This window comes from Miscanthus floridulus, chromosome 5 (assembly GCF_019320115.1).
Source record: "Miscanthus floridulus cultivar M001 chromosome 5, ASM1932011v1, whole genome shotgun sequence".
Taxonomy (NCBI): Eukaryota; Viridiplantae; Streptophyta; class Magnoliopsida; order Poales; family Poaceae; genus Miscanthus; species Miscanthus floridulus.
The window spans coordinates 51,136,931-51,156,572 of NC_089584.1; the positions used below are offsets into that span (position 1 = coordinate 51,136,931).

General features: G+C 38.7%; 1 protein-coding gene across 2 annotated transcripts; it reads left to right on the forward strand.

Annotated features, from left to right (window-relative positions):
* The first annotated feature begins 10,796 nt into the window (after nt 1–10,796).
* Nucleotides 10,797–18,608, forward strand: LOC136449960 (peroxisomal fatty acid beta-oxidation multifunctional protein MFP2-like). 2 transcript variants are annotated; one of them, XM_066450197.1, is made up of 18 exons: nt 10,797–10,817; nt 13,983–14,054; nt 14,186–14,251; nt 14,362–14,418; nt 14,509–14,576; nt 14,670–14,751; nt 14,821–14,876; nt 14,998–15,300; nt 15,403–15,489; nt 15,559–15,733; nt 15,847–15,972; nt 16,072–16,231; nt 16,299–16,553; nt 16,690–16,811; nt 16,900–17,019; nt 17,688–17,838; nt 17,948–18,086; nt 18,430–18,608. In XM_066450197.1, exons 4-18 carry the CDS (start codon nt 14,364–14,366, stop codon nt 18,463–18,465), a joined length of 1,935 nt encoding a protein of 644 aa, XP_066306294.1. In that variant the 5' UTR covers nt 10,797–10,817; nt 13,983–14,054; nt 14,186–14,251; nt 14,362–14,363; the 3' UTR covers nt 18,466–18,608. The 2 variants fall into 2 exon arrangements, with proteins under 2 accessions (XP_066306294.1, XP_066306293.1); XM_066450196.1 differs by having other exon boundaries at nt 16,900–17,078; nt 17,690–17,838; nt 18,430–18,606.
* The last annotated feature ends 1,034 nt before the right edge of the window (nt 18,609–19,642 follow it).

Consider the following 19,642-nt stretch of genomic DNA (forward strand, 5'->3'; position numbering starts at 1 on the left):
AAAGTAGTATTTAGAAAGGGACAAGGCAGCGAATCTGTTCCCAAAGATGCTAAGGGACACGCACCCATGTGGAAGAAGAAGTCCATCTTTTGGGAGCTACCCTATTGGTAAGTCCTAGAGGTCCGCAACGCAATCGACGTGATGCACCTGATAAAGAATCTTTGTGTGAACCTATTAGGATTCATGGGTGTGTACGGGAAGCCAAAGGATTCACTTGAAGCACGCCACGACTTGCAGGGTATGAAAGAATAAGACAACCTTCATCCAGAGAAGACAGATGATGGACGTCATTACTTAAGTCCTGCTAGCTACACGTTTAGCAAAGAAGAGAGGGACAGCATGTTCGAATGTCTAATCAGCATCAAGGTCCCATCGAGATTCTCCTCCAATATAAAGGGTATAATAAATGTGCCAGAGAAGAAATTCCTAAACTTAAAGTCCCACGACTGCCACGTGCTTATGACGCAATTGCTTCCAGTTGCTTTAAGAGGAATTCTACCTCCACATGTACGTCTAGCCACCGTGAAGCTATGTGCATTCCTCAATGTAATTTCTCAGAAGGCAATCAATCCAGTGGAACTAGTTACTCTACAGAATGATGTGGTTCAATGTCTTGTCAGCTTTGAGTTGGTGTTCCCTCCATCCTTCTTTAATATCATGACACACCTCCTAGTTCATTTGGTGAAGGAGATTAGTATTCTTGGACCTGTGTTCTTACATAACATGTTCCCCTTCGAGAGGTTTATGGGAGTCTTGAAGAAATATGTGAAAGTCTGTTCTAAGCCTGAAGGAAGCATCGCCCAGGGCTATGGAATAGAGGAGGTCATTGAGTTTTGTGTTGACTTTATTCCTGACCTTGCCCCGATTGGCGTTCCCGAATCACGACATGAGGGGAGACTCAGTGGTAAAGGAACTTTAGGGAAGAAAACATATATTGGCATGGCAGACGATTATTTTAATAAAGCACACTACATAGTTCTTCAGAACTCGTCATTGGTGCATCCGTACATCGAGATACATAAGGAGTTCTTACGATCCAAGTTTCTAGGGAAGACTGAAGCTTGGATTATGCATCAGCACATGGAAAGTTTCAGTGGTTGGTTGCGAAAAGAATGTCAAGGCGATGACAATATTGATGAGCAACTGTATTTGTTGGCTAGGCAACCATCATGGCATATCCTCACGTACCAAGGGTACGAGATAAATGGGAATACATTTTATATAGTTGCCCAAGATAAAATGAGCACCAATCAAAATAGTGGTGTTCGCATAGATGGCACAGATCCAAATAGGAATATACAAACATATTATGGCCGCATAGAAGATATATGGGAACTAGACTACGCACCTAATTTTAAAGTCCCTTTGTTCCGGTGCTAATGGGTGAAGCTGACCGAAGGAGGGGTAATAGTCGACAAAGAGTATGGAATGACAACAGTGGACCTCAACAATATTGGGTACAAAGACGAATCATTCGTCCTTGCTGCCGATGTGAGTCAGATGTTCTATGTGAAAGACATGTCTACAAAATCAAAGAGAGGAAAAAATGAAGACATCAACTCAATGATCAATGAGCCAAAGCGCCACATAGTTCTTTCTGGGAAAATAAATATAGTGGAAATTGAAGACAAGTCAGACATGTCAGAAGATTATGAAAGAAATATTCGAATTCCACCCTTCATAGTGAAGAAAGATCCAAGCATCATGTTAAATGATGAAGACACTCCATGGTTATGACAAGATCATAACCAAGGGTCATACGTCAAAAAGAAATTCACTGTTGTGCCCGCATGATACAACGATGCACTGTTGTGACATAGTTTTAGAAAGTCTATATGAGATTCAAGAATTTATGACTAGTGTTTGATAAAATTTTCTCAAATGGGAAAATGATCTATGTAACAATTATAGATCTTGCTGAGATGATCAAACTTGGTATTCAGAGATTTTTCATCTGAGGTCATTTAGTGTCTCATTTGAGCAAGTTTGACCAAGTCAAATTTGGTCAAATGAAAAAACAACACTTTGACTCTAGTATTATAAACTCTAAATGACTTCAAATTGAAAAGTTTTGAATACCAAGTTTGTTAAAATCATCAAGATCTACAATTGTTGTTTTGGTCAACTTTCCATTTGAGATAGTTTGGATGGTTCAAATTTGTGATTTTTAAATTTTGACGCCTACAAACTAGTTTTCAGAACCCTAGATTGTCTCAAATTGAAAAGTTTTGAGTACCAAGTTTGTTCAGATCATCAAGATCTACAATCCTTATATAGGCCATTTTTTCATTTGAGAAAGTTTAAATAAAATGTAGTTCAAATTTTACAAGTGTGTGACATAGTTTTAGAAAGTCTATGAGATTCAAGAATTTGTGACTAGTGTTTGATAAAACTTTCTCAAATGGGAAAATGAGCTATGTAACAATTGCAGATCTTGCTAAGATGATCAAACTTGGTATTCAGAGATTTTTCATCTGAGGTCATTTAGTGTCTCATTTGAGCAAGTTTGACCAAGTCAAATTTGATCAAATAAAAAAACAACACATTGACTCTAGTATTATGGACTCTAAATGACTTCAAATTAAAAAGTTTTGAATACCAAGTTTGTTAAAATCATCAAGATCTACAATTGTTGTTTTTGTCAACTTTCCATTTGAGAAAGTTTAGATGATTCAAATTTGTGATTTTTAAATTTCAATGCCTACAAACTAGTTTTCGGAACCCTAGATTGTCTCAAATTGAAAAGTTTTGAATATTAAGTTTGTTCCACTCATCAAGATCTACAATCCCTATATAGGCCATTTTTTCATTTAAAAAAGTTGTAGAACAAAAATACTATATTTTCTTTATTTTTATAGGTTCAACAAAAATTTCCTGTCATTTTGGTCAAAAAAGCCGAGAAAAAATTGAAACGTTGACGTTACAATAATGTGATAATAAATTTCCTATCGAATAATATTGGTTTTATTAATTTTAAGTTACAAATATATTTTTGCATTAATAAAATACTTAGTATTAGTAACATTTATATTCTATATTCATAAAAGAAATTAAAAACTTTAGGTTACAAAATTTCCCTATTTACAATAAATAATTATTTAATCAATAGTATTTTTTAAAATAAATATTGCAAAGTATTGAAGTTGCTATAGAATTAATTAGTATTAAACAAGGAGAACAAAATCAAAATCCCAGGCATTCCCAATTACTTTGGCGGGCTGTCAAAATTTTCAGGCCTTCCGTCCCGGCCCAGGCCAGGAACCGGGACTAAAGGGTGGGCGGACTTGCCCGCCCAAAAATACCTTTAGTCCTGGCTGGTAACACCAACCGGGATTAAAGATCCTTTAGTCCCGGCTGGTAAGCCGAGCCGGGACTAAAGGGTTGGACCTTTAGTCCTGGTTCGGCTTACCAGCCGGGACTAAAGGATCTTTAGTCCCGGTTGGTGTTACCAGCCGGGACTAAAGGGTCCTGGCCTATATATATTGAACGGTTCCTCTATTCATCTTCTACTTTTCGATCTACAACGTCGATCTCGTCTCTGTCGCGCCTGGCCGTGTCGAGCTCTGCCGCGCCACCGTCGTCATCTACCTCCGCCCGGCCTCGTCGTTGAGCCCCGCCCGACGGCCGTCGAGATCGTCTCCGCCGTACGTCGTCCCTCGTGCGGCTCAGCTCGGCCCCGTGGCCGGCCAGCACGCCTGCCATGGCCATTCGCCCCTAGCCTGTTGCTAGCTATAGCGCTCGGCCATATTTTTTTAGATACTTTTTTAGATAGTTTTTAGGTAGTGTTTGATATATATGTTAGATTAAAATGTATTAAAATTTAATTAGTAGTTTATTCTTAGTTTTTTAGATAGTTTTTTATATATGTTAATTAGATTTAAATGTATTAAAATTTAATTAGTACTTTATTTAGATAGTTTATTTAGATAGTTTTTTATTATAGTTTTTGATATATTTAGTAATTATTATTCTATCTCTCTCTATATATGTGTTAGATTTAATTTTGATTTAGTAATTCTATCTATGTATATATGTTAGGTTTAATTAGATTTAGTAATTAATTCTATCTAGAGATTCTATATGTATACATATATATGTACTTAATTATTTCTATGTGTATATATACATGTACTTAATTATTTCCATGTGTTGAGAGAGAGAGAGAAAATTGTATCTAGAGAGACATTCTATGTGTTATCACATGCATATCTAGAGATATATACATATGCACTTATTCTATGTGTTGAGAGAGAGAGAGAGAAAATTGTATCATTCTATGTGTATATATACATGTACTTATTTCCATGTTTTTGGATCGAAAGTGTTTTTGATTCGATTCCAAAGCCTATACCTTATTATTGTTTATCCTTATAAAATATTATGTGTTATTATATTTAATTGGATTTAGTAATTCTATATGTGTTATCACATGTACTTATGTTATGTGCCATAGTAATTCTATCTATGTGTTATCTTGAAGATACAAATGGCTGCTCCGGATGATAACTTGAATGATGACATAATGGCGAATATTATCAACGCCGGCACCAATGCAGATGTAGATGACACGAGTCAGTACTTTGCTGATTATGAGGATATCCTGAATATCCTGGTGGTTGAAGATCAACAAATTGTCGCGCAAGAAAATACTGGCGAGGTATATTCGATTATCTATCATCTCTTATAGATACATGCGTACGTATATTTGTCGTTAATCGTTGTGTTTCTACTCATGTAGCCGGTCTCTGGATCTACATCAACCACCGACAAGAGTAGGAAAGTCCGAGGGCCAAAAAAAGCCATTAGAGGGCCGTTTCATAATATCAGAATTCGACACTGACACCGACAAACCATTAGGACCACATGCTCAGACATATGTCAATCAATGTGGGTTTATTGTAAGGGATAGGATCCCAGTTAGTGCTCGTGAATGGAAGCAGAAGATATCCGCTCCTAATGTCAGTTTTGTATCTGATCGTGACAAGAACCTAGCTTGGAGAGATATCACTCAGCATTTCACATTACAAGCAGATGATGCTTTGAAGGAGTTAGTGAAGGATTGGACAATGAAGAAGATGGCAACATTGTTCTAGAGTTGGAAGAAGACATTGTATAAAAAGTTTATCTTGAAGAATGAAACGCCAAATTTCAATGCTAAGGCATTTATCAAGTTGGAGTCCCATTGGGATGACTTCGTACAATACAAGACATCTCAAGAGAGTGAGGAACGTGTGATGAGGAATCGGCAGAATGCCCAACAGAAGCAATACCATCATCGCATGGGATCAGGTGGTTATAGGAGTGCTATTCCTAAGTGGCAGAACCTAGAAGCAGAGATTACTACCAAGGGAATCATATCTGAAACAATAGAGAAGAACTGGCCTCAACGCGTGAAGAATTGGTTCTACGCTCATAGGGGAAGCCTAGACCTAGACACTGGCAAGCTAATTTTCGGCCAAAAAATTGAGAGAGCAACACAGAGACTAGCTCGTGCTAGGGAAGAAGCTGATAGTGGTGTTTTCAAGCCCAACAGAGAAAAGGATGAATTGACATATGCCCTAGAGAATCCTGAACACGGTGGCCGAACAAGAGGCTATGGGGCGGTTCCATGGCTACAAGCATTCCCAGCAGACAAGGATACCTACAGAAGCCGCCAGAGAAAGAAGGATGAGGAGGCAGACTGAATCCGTGTATTGGAGCAATTTGTTAATGAGTCACGATAAGCATTGCTTGAATCACGTGAACGAGAAAAATCTCTTGAGGCAAGAATGCAGGAGGAGATCAAGAGGCAAGTGCAGCTAGCAATAAGTCAAATGCAATCGCAATCAACGCCGGGAGTCACCATTAGCCCCGTTGGTCAGATGAAAAGCAGTTGTGCTTCCATGGAGCTGCTAGTTATTCAAGGTGACGCTGGGTTGCGCTTCCCTATTGATGACATTACCGAGCCTCTAACAACATGTGAGCTGCACATTCCAGATGGTAATAATGTATCAATCATGGTGGCTATTGGGGTTGTATCTCCAATAGACCGAACGAAGACACCAAGAATCCATGGGTCAGTTATTCAACCTAGATATGCTAGCGTCTCAGTCGATAGAGTGCTCAAAGGTTACAGCAATGTTTCTCTTGACATTGAAGGCAGTGATGGGGAGAAGACACTAGGAGAAGCAGAGAAGACATTTATTCAATGGCGCAAACGCTTCATCATCATTCCTGGGGCGCCACCGCTTCCCCTACCTCACCCTAGGTATGAATGAAAGTGAATGAAATATTATTTTCCATTAATTTTATATTGGCTTCAAAAATAATTGACCCACAACTTGTTTTTGTAGCAGGGTCTCCCCCCAGCCTAGCCCAATCATTCATTCCCCATCTCATCACAGCGTCGCGGGGGGCGAGACGACTTCATCCCCACGGCGATCTCCAACTCCTACACCGGCCCCATCGCCTCTACAACGATCTCCAACTCCTACACCAGCCCCACCGCCTCCACAACGATCTCCAACGCCTCCACGCCGGACTCCAACACCGGCCTCATCGCCTCCACGCCGGTCTCCAACACCGCCCCCACCCCCTCCACAGCGACGCACTACAAAGACGTCTAAGGTCCCGGCGGCAAAGAAGACCAAAAAAAAGAGTTATTTCTCAAGAAATACTTCCTGAAAAGACTGATGAGCAAATAGCAGCTGAAGAAGACAAAAAAGTGAAAGATTTTTTATAGATATCCAAAAGCAAAGACAAGCGAAGCTTAAGGAGAAGTCGTACTTTTACATACCATGAGATCAGCTGAGGCAGAAGGTCGAAGCTCACAAGAAAAAGATGCTTGAAGTTCGTAAGCCTCCGCCACTATCAGACTATGACCGCTCCCTCGTGAAGTCACATGATGCACATAAGAAAAGGAAAAGAGCATCAGGGAAGCATGTCCCACAGCTCGGACAACAGAAGCAACCAATGCAAAATCTTGTTGTTGCTAATAAATATGGTTCCAACATAGAAGTCTATCGACCAGACAACTCTGGAGAAGTGTCGGTTCAAGACCTTAATGCTTTTTTTGAACAAACTGGTTTAACCTTGGATCAAGTGACGGGCAAAGCTCCAATCCAGAATCTGGAAGTTGATACCTAGAAGACTTATAAATTTGGCAAAAGTCTGTACAACCCTGCGTCTCTGAATGAATTGGGTACGCAAATGTACTTGCTCAACAAGTGGTACATGCAGGCGTGTGGCAGGGGTGAGCAGTGGATCTTTGTCAGATTTAGAGACCATCATTACTTCCGTGGCGATGACATCTTACATATTAGTTTCGAAGAATTGCATCAACTATACCACTTGGACGCTCTGGACAAATCAATCATTAGCTCCTTTTGTTTGTAAGTGATTCTTACTTTTATTTAATAAACTCACTTCCATGCATACGTGTATATAATTATCCTCACATGTAACTTATATTTATATATAGATTCCAGATGTCAGAGCTCCAAAGAATACAAGACACCAGTGTTGGCTTCATTGATCCTTATATCGTATTCAAAACCGATATTATTGTCAAGGAGCACTGGGTATCTGAATCACAGACGAATATCATGAAGTTCTTTGTGAAGCAGCACGACAAGACAACAATACTTTTCCCGTACAACTTTGAGTAAGTGTTAATAATAATGTAGTCTACATATTTTATGTAATATCAATACAACTTATATGCATATACGTGTGTGTATAAACCAATGCAGGTTTCACTGGATACTCATTGTCATTGAGTTAAACTCAAGTCGGTTAGTAATCTTGGACTCATTGAGAAAAGAGCGAGCACTATACCAAGATATGATAGACATTATCCAGGGATAATTTTGATCTCTCGCGCACAACTATTATTGAATAGACTTTGCCATAATTTATTAACGATCGTACATTATTGGTCGCACAGGGTTTGGAAAGAGTTTATTCGGCAACACCGCAAGGATTGCAAGGCACCACTTAATGTAGTTGAAATACCAGTAAGTAGTACTATATATACTTCCCCACGTGTTTAATTACTATATCGTACTTCAATTTACGTGTGAGATGATGAGAATAATCTTCTTCTCGTACAGTGGTGTTTGCGGCAGGAACCAGGTAATAACTTGTGTGGATACTACGTTTGTGAATTTATCACTGCATACATAAGAAGAACTCCTGAAGATGTCCTCAGAGTACGTATATATTAATTTTTTATTTATTTTTAAATGAATATATATATATATATGTATGTATTAATACTTTTCCTTTTATTTTCAAATGCAAGACTGAATGGTTGAAACGAAGGGTCATGCAAAAAGACCATCTGAAAGCAGTTCAAGAGTCAATAGCAGGATATCTTCTAGAAAAAGTGCTAAATCCCAACGGCGAGTTCTACTTTGATCCTAAGGAACTAATGATGTAAATTAAATGTTTATTGATATCGTTATTTTCGAGAACAAGATTATGAAAGTGTTGTATATATACATATATATATATATATCTATAATATATATAGTTTCATACTTTATTCGAATATAATAATGCTCGAGATGAGAATTAGATGTAATTATATGCGTGCGTATATTTATATTAGCAGTGTAGAATACGTACATAAAAACATATTATATATTAAACAAATATGTGTAACTGAACTGAAAACAAATTAAACAAAAAAAGAAAAAGAAAAGGAACCTTTAGTCCCGGTTGGGGTTACCAACCGGGACTAAAGGGTGCGGCCACGTTTGCTCGGCTGGAGGGCCTTTAGTCCCGGTTGGTAACAACAACCGGGACTAAAGGTCCCTCTTTAGTCCCGGCTCGATGACCCGGGACTGAAGGTTCCACCTTTAGTCTCGGGATCGTTGTCCCGGCGCGGTAACCGGGACTAAAGGCCGTTACCGCCCGGGGCAACAAGTCCATCCTGTAGTAGTGAGTGATGGTGTTTCAAGGAGAAGGAACTGCAGGTTTTTTTAGTCTTTACGTAGCGCAAACTTTGGGTGTCTTAACTACTGCAGGGAGGCTTAGGGTCACAAAATCCTTCACAACAGCAGACCAACAATGCACTAAGTCAGGCAAGTACCACACCATTGGCAATAGAACCTGCACAATCCAAGCAATCTAAAAGAAAGCGTGCAACCTCATCATCAAGTGCTGGAATAGCTACTGGCTCATCTTATCTTCAGGTTAGTAAATTTCAGTGAAGTGATATGAAACGAGAAGTCAATTTCAGTGAAGTAATTTCAAACCATTTTTGTGCAGTCTGGCCATAAGAGAAAAATGGTGTCCTTTGCAAACTCGAAGTCCATTGCTGAAGCATCAGCAAAGGCAGTTGCTGGTGGCCTTGTGGGAGTGCATCTGTTAAATTGTGTTTGAATCCTCGAGCTAAAGTTTAGTCCGTGTCACATCGAATATTCGGAGGCTAATTAGGAGGACTAAACATGAGTTAATTATAAAATTAATTACAAAGATGGAGGCAAATTCACGAGACGAATCTATTAAACCTAATTAATCCATCATTAGCACATGGTTACTGTAGCATCACATTGTCAAATCATGGACTAATTAGGCTTAATAGATTCATCTCGTAAATTAGCCTCCATCAGTGCAATTGGTTTTGTAAATAGTCTATGTTTAATACTCCTAATTAGTATCTAAACATTCGATCTAACATGGACTAAACTTTAGTCCTGGGAACCAAACGGGCCCCGACAACCATCAAGGTGTCAGGTGGAACAGGATCTGCAAAAATTCGATCATGTTCAACTGGACGTGGAGGAAAAAGCAGCTCCTCTCGAAAAAGATTAGGAAAACATGTAGTGTCATCAGAGAAGAGCATCATGTAATTCTAGTATCCGGTGCATGGCACAAGTATCATTTGTATTTAAAGATTCTCGTTGTCTGTCATTTGGAGATATGCTTACGTTTCAAAGCATTAAAATAGGGAGACGAGTTGCTAGGAGCCGGCGAGCTATTGGGGGGGGGGGGGGGGGGGGGGGGCGGCGAGCATTGAGCGGATGCTAACGAAACGGGAAAAACAGGGAGCAAGTAGAGAAGGGTAAAAAGTGTATTTGGCCATCGAAGCTGACTAGGCGACGACGAGGCGGGCCAACGTGGGGCTCCACGTCGGCAGAAGGACATATTTGAGCCGGTTTAGAAAGTTGGAGGACTAGAATGACTGTTTTCCTAGTTCATGGACGAAAGTAAGCCTTGAGCAATAGTTATGGTCATCCACTCATGCATCGTCAGTGCGTGCGCCGTCGCATGCTGAGGGGATCGAGACGGAATGGGGAAAATGGTGAGCATCTTTTCTAGTACTTCTAGATGGATGGCAGTGGAAGACTAGGAAAGTTCAAGTATTTGTGCAAGACTAGGAAAGTTCAAAAACATGTGCTACTGCCTACGACTTCCATACACCATACCATACCAAATAAAAATGGCATCTTTGCCAGCTCCCGACTCCAAGCAAGCCATAACTGCAAGAAACTCGCGCGCGCGATGGCGGCCAAGGGGAGGACGGAGCTGGACGTGGGCGCCGACGGCGTGGCAGTAATCACCATCAACAACCCGCCTGTCAACTCGCTCCCCTTCGACAGTATGGTACTCCGCTCAACCCCGTCATCCCAAATCTATTTCCTTCTTCTCTATTATAATACATTTTTATGTATTTTTTCTTGTACCTGCCCTGTTGATGCGAGATGTGGAGAGATGTACAAGGGGCATGATAGGGACCGGTCACTCGGACCATACCGTGCGCCGGCCGGCAGCGCGCCAATAATTTCCCGCCCAGGTAGTGCGCGCGCGGGCGGACGTCATGGTTGGGTGAGGTGGGCCCTACGCCATGGAGTATTATTGCGTTTCTTACACCGAACTAAAAAAAATGTCATAACCAAACATCCAAATTAAATTCCAATTATACCATCACTTTTCTTACAATAAATATTTTAAAATAAGATCTCACATGAATATATTTAAATAAAATTCTATTAACGAATATTTATCTTACGAAGATAGAACATTTTTTTTATTGAGCAGAGATAATGTTCTAGGTTCAGAGAACAATGTTTCGTCTTTGTAAAATGAATGTTCTCGATTAAGAAGAAAAATATTCTAGTTTTAGGTTCATAAAATGTATTATAATATACATAAAAATACATAAATACATAACATAAATAAATAGTATTATAATATAGAGCAAAGTGTAAGGAAAATACTAAAAACTGAAAATTTTAAAAGAACATCGGCCCGATACTTTTCAAACTTCCTAAAATATGCAACACAACATTACATGTATACTAAGAGAACATGACTAATTGCACCATAGAACATCACTAAGTACATTATAGAATCACTAAGTACATTGTAGAACATCACATATATATTACACAACATCACTAATACATCATAGAACATCACATGTATACTAAATAAACATCATAAAAACATCATAGAATATCACATGTATACTAAGTAAACATCACAAAAAACATCATAGAACATCACATGTATACTATATGAACATCACATGTATACTACGTGAATAACACAAAAAAATCATAGAACATTATATGTATACCACGTGAACATGACATAGAACATTAAATGTATACTACCGTGAACATCACATATATATATATAGGAAATAAAAAACAAAAAATAAATTATTAAGATAATTAATTAGAGTAAAACAACAAAGAAGGAAAATACACATAAAAATATGATTAATAATGATAAATATATAGAACAAATAAAAAAAATGAATAACTTAAATAGATGGAAAAAGGAAATTAAAAAGAAAGAAAAAATAAAAAACATAGAAAACTTAAAAAAGAAGAGAAAAGGGAGAATAAATAGAAGCAAGGAAAAACAACTAAAAGAAATCAACAGAAAAAGAAAAGGTAAAAATAAATAAGAAAAGGAAAGGAAATAAAATAAGAATAAAAACATAGAAACTAAAAAGGAAAAAAAGAAAGAATAAATAGAAGCAAGGAAATAAAACAATAAAAAGAAAACAAAAGAAAAAAGAAAGAAAAGAAAAATAAATATAAGAAAAGGACAAGGAAACATCCGTACTTGGACAGCCTCCCGCCCACCTCCCGTGCGGCGCAGTCTCCCGCGTACAGTTTCTCGCGTACTGTTCTCGTGCAGTGTTCGGCGGACGGTTCCGGCCAGGCCGTTTGGACCGGATGATTTTCGAATGTAGAAGTACCTCCTTTATGCCGATTCATTCCACTGATATGCTTAATTTTATCCCTCGTGATCTGCCTGATCCAAGATTGCGCCTTTTGGGGTATACACGGGTTTATCGGAACTATAGAGGCATTCTCATTTTTTAACTACTTTATTCGCACTATTAGAGTATTATTATGCAAATTTTGGATTGGGGCTGGCCCCTGGAAAACTTCTAGTTCAAATTATCTGCTGTGAAATATTTCATTATAGTAGATGTTTCTTGTGCCTTTGCTATACTTCTATGTACCAATTGTGTGATTTAACTGCATCTCTTGCCAGAAAACTCGTTATTTCTACTTTTTTTTAGTTATTGTCATGCTGAGTGGTCTTGTACGTGGCCTGTTTGGAAAATCCTACCGCTTTAGTTCAATATATGAAATAAATCTTTTTTATATGTTCTGTTTTTCAATATCCAGATTTCGCAGTTCGTATTCCTGTGAATAAAAAAATGAATATAGAAACTGAAACAAAAATTCCAGTTCAAGCGTGATAACAAGGCACCTTGTTCTTTTAGTTTTGTTTTGTGTCTCCTGATTATCATGTTTGTGAAAATCCCATTGCTGGTATTCCCTGACCCATATAATAATTTTTCATAGGATTTCCAATGTAGTTGTTCCTTAAATTTATATATATACTAACAAAGAAACCATGCTACTGCTGCTAGGCATCTTTGTTTTTTTTACTTCAGAGCATTGATGAACAGCTTGACCTATGCCTAGTGAATTTAGTGTGAAAATTACTTCAATGAATAGATAGGTTGTTTAGTTCATTTATCTTATAACACTAGATATATGCCCGTGCGTTGCACGAGTGCAACCAATTTACGCACTTTTTGAAATGCACGCGCAACAAGTTTCGTTTTTTCCCAACTCTATTCAGATTTGGCTTTCATTCACTTATTCAGTATGCACATGTTTACCGGCATCTCTGTACATCCATCCAGCAGTTCATTTTCGTACAATCCTGTTCGTACTCTAGTCTAGGAAATAGAAACTGCATAGAGGCACCGTAGGTCCGTATCTTGAGCTTCCAGGCCTCCGGGTCCCTGATACGCAGACCTGCCCGCCGCGCTTGCCACCGATCGCACCTGTTCCTGCACCTTGCGCTACTGCAACGGTGGGCGAGGCAAAGCAGGCGTAGCCGTTTATTTATATGGCACGATTGTTTTCCATGAAGGATTGCCGATGCGATTGTTTTTTCGTAAAATATAGTTTGTTTCTGAAACGAACGAGCGGGGTCGGGCGGGGTCGCGGGGTTAACGCAGAGGATAAGGTTAGTTATTTTTTAGGTGGTAATAGATGAATATTTAAATAGGAAAACATCATTTCAGGCAAACGATTACTTTGTAACTTGTATAGTTTTCATATTTTGATCCACTTGCTCCCAGTTTTTATGAGTGGATGGTTCTGGAGTTTTTAAGATTTAGTTAAAAACATTAAATAAATCCCATCATTTGCATCCCATCACGTTACACTTAGATTATATGGCATTTTGCAAGTTCCGATGCAATGTACACATATAGTTTATGCACACAAACAATTGACCATATAGCACAAACAATTAACTAACTAACATCTGTTTCCTGTTTGCACTTAGAAAAATACATATGTAAGGCTCCTCAAATGCATCTATATATGAGCCAGTCAGAATAATTCTCAAATCGTTAGATTCAGTATAATAATTTAAGGTCATCATGTGTTTGATATATTACATTAGCTGCTAATTATGTTGTTTCAAAATTGCATTTCTTTTTCTTTCAGTCCTATATAGCTTAAAGGAAAGCTATGAAGAAGCATTTCGGAGAAGCGATGTTAAAGCTATTGTTGTTACAGGTATAAAGCAGCTCATTCTTTTTAAGCAATACATGTGTCAATTTTGGAAGGCCGAGATCGGACTGCAGCACCTTCAATCCCCTCTCCACCTGTTTGACTGACGACAATATTTCTTTTATAACCTATGACAGGGAAAGGAGGGAAATTTTCTGGAGGATTTGAGATTAGTTCCTTTGGTGGTATTCAGGGAGGCCAAGGTATGTTATACTTTACTATTTTCCATTTCTTGCTACACTATCTCATCTTATAATCGTTTCTTAATTTACCTACAGTTCTCAACACTAACTGGTTTATTATTTTTTAACAGAAATGCAACCAAAGGTTGGTTACATAGCAATAGATATGCTCACAGATACTGTAGAAGGTATTTAATTCATTCACTTCTCTTGACTGGTTATTAATTTTCTGTTGAAGAATTATTTTGATCATTTTTCCTATGTATTGTCCTAAATAGCTGCGACAAAGCCATCAGTGGCAGCAATTGATGGTCTTGCTATTGGTGGGGGTTTAGAACTTGCCATGGTACTTTATTGTTTTATATCCTTGTCACTGTCATTTAATTTTCATTATTTCAGAGATGATAACATTAATGAAAATGTTTATGTATTCATTTAGGCATGCCATGCACGGATTGCAACTCCAACAGCTCAGTTAGGTCTTCCAGAACTTCAATTAGGAATTATTCCAGGATTTGGAGGTATATTCATGTTACTATTTATACAAGAATTTCTGAGCGTCCATATGGTTCCCTATTTCTTAACTGTAGGAACACAGCGACTCCCACGACTAGTTGGACTGACAAAATCTTTGGAAATGATGCTGGTAAGCTCTGCTGCTTCTTTCCTTCCTCTTTGTAGCTTCAGGATTCTGTTTTCTGGCAGTATCTTCTTTTACATGTGTCGAGCTGCTCCAATTATTTTAATATTATGTATCATTTTTCCAGTTATCTAAGCCAATCAAGGGTGGTGAGGCACACCAACTGGGTCTGGTTGATGCCTTAGTTTCTCCTAATGATTTGGTGAATACTGCTCGTCAATGGGCTTTGGATATATATGAATGTAGGAGGCCCTGGATCAAAAGCCTTTATAAGAATGACAAGCTAGAACCTCTTGGGGAGGCTAGGGAAATTCTGAAGTTTGCAAGAGCTCAAGCTCAAAAGCAGGCAGCTAATCTTCATCACCCACTTGTTTGTATTGATGTCATTGAACAAGGTATTGTTGCAGGACCACGAGCTGGACTCTGGAAGGTACTTGATATGATTTATATGTTTCTTCATGCTTATTTTAATTTTTTATGCGGTGGATAGCATTTACAAAATTCTGGGCACATTTACTTGATGAAAATGCAGGAAGCAACTTCTTTCCAGGAACTGCTTTTCTCAGATACTTGTAAAAGCTTAGTTCATGTGTTCTTTTCTCGGCGGGCAACATCTAAGGTACGAGGATGCCTTTTTGTATTAATATATGAATCATACATTGTACTAATTGTTTGTTACACGGAACAGATTCCAGGTGCTACAGACTTGGGGTTGATGCCTAGGAAAATAACTAAAGTTGCCATTTTAGGTGGTGGACTTATGGGTTCAGGAATTGCAACTGCAATGATATTAAGTAACTATCCTGTGGTACTTAAAGAAGTAAATGAGAAGTTCCTAAATGCTGGAATCGACAGAATCAAAGGTTGAACATGGTTTAGCATCACCTTAAATCCTGCTTATTGTTTGGAAAATCTTTTGATATTTCAATCAGTACGGTTATATTAAGTAAACTTACTCACTTTTTTGTTTCCCCAGCCAATTTGCAGAGTCGAGTAAGGATAGGGGAAATGACCGAAGAGAGATATGAGAAGGCTATGTCTCTCGTCACAGGTGTCCTTGATTATGAACGTTTCAAAGATGTGGACCTCGTTATAGAGGCAAGTCTTTACTCTTTACCCTGCCATCATTCATGCATCAAACAATACTTATTATAGTGAGCTCCTTTATCATTATTCATTTGCTTGTCATAATTGCAGGCAGTTATTGAGAATGTGAAGTTGAAGCAGCAAATATTTGCGGACTTGGAGAAGTACTGTCCTTCACATTGCATCCTTGCTACTAACACATCTACAATTGATCTTAATCTGATTGGGGAGAAAACAAGGTCTCAAGATCGTATTGCTGGTGCACACTTCTTTAGGTAATGCAGCGTAAACTTGATGCATGCTTGTTTTTTTGCATCTCTATTGACTTATTGTATTATGTAGTCCTGCACATGTAATGCCACTTCTGGAAATAGTTCGTACTCAGCACACTTCACCACAAGTTGTTGTTGACTTGCTGGATGTTGGGAAGAAGATTAAGAAGACACCAATAGTGGTTGGGAACTGTACTGGCTTTGCAGTTAACAGGATGTTCTTTCCATACACTCAATCAGCACTCTTTTATGTTGATCTTGGTATGGATGTTTATAAGATTGATCGTGCCTGTACCAAATTTGGAATGCCCATGGGTCCTTTCAGGTAAGATATCGAACCTTTGCATTATTGTCGTTCAGTCTATAAGTTTCTGCAACTTCGTTTCTATTTCATGAGGTTGTTTATGAGTGACTACATATGGATTCAAAACTGTTGCTCCTTTTCTGTTTCATATATCCAGACTGGCAGATCTGGTTGGTTTTGGCGTGGCCGTGGCCACTGGTATGCAATACCTTGAAAACTTCCCAGAGAGGGTCTACAAATCAATGCTACTTCCTCTGATGATGGAGGACAATAGAGCAGGTAAGCATAATCAAACAGTTCTGTTGCCTTGTCAGCTTGTTCTCTATGCAGCTCATCCTATTGGTTTATTATGAAATGATTAACTCAGGTGAAGCCACCCAAAAAGGATTTTACAAGTATGAGGGCAAGAGGAAGGCCACTCCTGATCCTGAAATTATAAAATATATTGAAAAATCTAGGAGCATGGCAGGAGTTACACCAGATCCTGAAATTATAAAATATATTGAAAAATCTAGGAGCATGGCAGGAGTTACACCAGATCCTGAGGTTTGCTTTCATAATCCTTTTGACTGTCCATGCCCTTCTGTTATTCCTCGAGAAATATGCAGTTTTTTTTTTCTTTCTCCAAATAATAAAATGACTTGGTGGCTGTGGCCTCGTGAATTTCTTTTTGTTAGTCTGTTCCTAGTCTCTTGACAGTTGAGAAGTTGCCATTACTGTACTGTCTCATTTGTGCTGATAGCAATACAGCACCTCAAGATGTGGTGTTATGTACTTTCCATATAGCCATGCTGCCTTTTTGGGTGCCTAACTCAATTCTTCTTGAGCGTTGAAGGCGATAGCACCCAAGTTCAAGTCCTCATCAAGGCAAATCTTGGTGCATATTTCTTCTTAATTAAAAAGAAACCTGGTTCACTGGTTTGGAAACAGGTTTTGAGGGAAAAGTGGTTTGATGGTGTCGATCAAATAGTAAGACTATCTGAAGTATAGCCAACACCGTGTTGAAGTTATTTTTCTTTATGCTAAATGTGATATAGGATGAAATGAAATGCCAAAGCAATTTGGATATAACATTTGGTAAAGTAAATGTTATATTCTTTTTGGAACTGATGATAAGGTTGCTTCTAACACTGAAAACTTTGGTGCTATTGTGCCAGCTGCTGAAGCTAAGTGAGAAAGACATAGTTGAGATGGTGTTTTTCCCGGTGATAAATGAAGCCTGTCGAGTCCTTGATGAGGGTATCGCGGTCAAGGCTTCTGACCTAGACATTGCTTCAGTCTTCGGCATGGGGTTCCCCCCTTATAGGTCTGCTTTTGAGAACCCTGGTCCAATTTGCCTCTTTCAACTGAACGATGGTTCATTTGTAATTATATAACTGAATAACTGCTCACACTCTATTCGTTGCTACAAGCAGGGGAGGTGTCATGTACTGGGCAGATTCCATCGGTGCAAAGTACATCCATGGAAAGTTGGAGGAGTGGACAAAGCGGTATGGCGGCTTCTTCAAGCCTTGCTCTTACCTCGCTGAAAGAGCTGCAAAAGGGATTGCTCTGGTGAGCAAGTCATTATCCTTTCACAGCATCCATCATTCTCTTAAACTATCTGTTAACTTCTATCATATGTACATTCGAAAAACAGTTTAGCACTTACATTGAATCTTGCACATGGATACCTTTTCATGCAATACTCTGAATTTTGCACCTCATGAGCGCAAATACAGTCATACGCTGAATGTTACAGCTCATTAGCATGTTTACAAAATGCTAGTGTGATTGCATTAAATTACCTACACTAATCCTCTTATTTTCTGTAACATTTTGTATTATTTTTGGTCTATTCATAATGCAATGATATTATCACCATAGCACCTGATTCGAAATAAATTAACATTTGCAGAGTGCACCGGCAAAGAAAGTTCAGGCTCGGCTATAAGATGAACACCAGGTTTCCTTGTGGACGGGGAGACTATGCTGAATAATATCACCGTTTTAGCTTCTTTTTTTTTTAGGTACATAGCTTTTGCTATGCACCTCAAGTAACAAAAGTTATGTATTAAGAAATGTCAAAATGACCTATAAATTGGAACGGATGGATTCCAGTGAATTTGCGGAATAGCTACTGTCAAACACTAGGGTGCTGTTTGGTTCTACTTGGGGAGTGATAACGTAAATGTAAACAATTGCCACCGCTACCTGTAACACCGTAATAAAAAACGCACTTTGTTTGGTTGGCGCACGCAGCAACTCGTGAGCTACGTATAAATTGATACAGCCTGGAGGTGGACGGTAACCACGTTGCACGCCTCCGAATTTGATCCCTCCGCAAACGGTTCCCGTCTTCGTGAAACAAACGCGTCGTAACGCGATCGGATAGCAGCGCAAACGGTTGCGGGGATAAATACGCCAAAATCCAAACAGGTGCCACCTTTTTAGGGTACAAGAAAATGAAGCATCCGGAGTATCCTGAAGTAGACCAGTGGTATTGCTGTGATAATGCGTAGGGTCACTAATCCACTATCAGTCATGGGACGCAATATATTCCTGTGAAAATAAAGTAGGGAACTCTAGCACCGTGATGTCCTCTTTAATAATTGTGGGAGAATACTTCTCGTGAAATTGCAAGCCCTGCTATGGGTCACCCTTGGAAAAAGGATTTTTTCTGTGACCTGTAAAAATTTAAAACACATTTTTTTTTTTGCAATTTCATGAGAATTGAGACACCGTTCCAAATTCTAAACAAACCCTAACAATGGTCATGCATAATCGGAAAATAGGCCTAGGGTATATCCTGAAAGGGCAAAACATGTATCCGATCAATGAAAAGCTGTACGCCTTTTGTTTTCTTCCTTACACACATCTTTTACTTTTTAATTCGCGTGACCATGGACGAACACGTATACAGGCACAGTTGCACCACCTAGTGTGGTAGTTACTGTAAACATCAATCTTAATGTCAACAGACATTCGTTAGACAAAATCATTTACACAATTGCAGGATGTATATACCCCAGAGCCTGATGTAGGGGGTGTTTGGTTCCACCTCCTAAATTTTAGTCACTGCCTTATCGGATGTTTGGTCACATGTATGGAGTATTAAATATAGACTATTT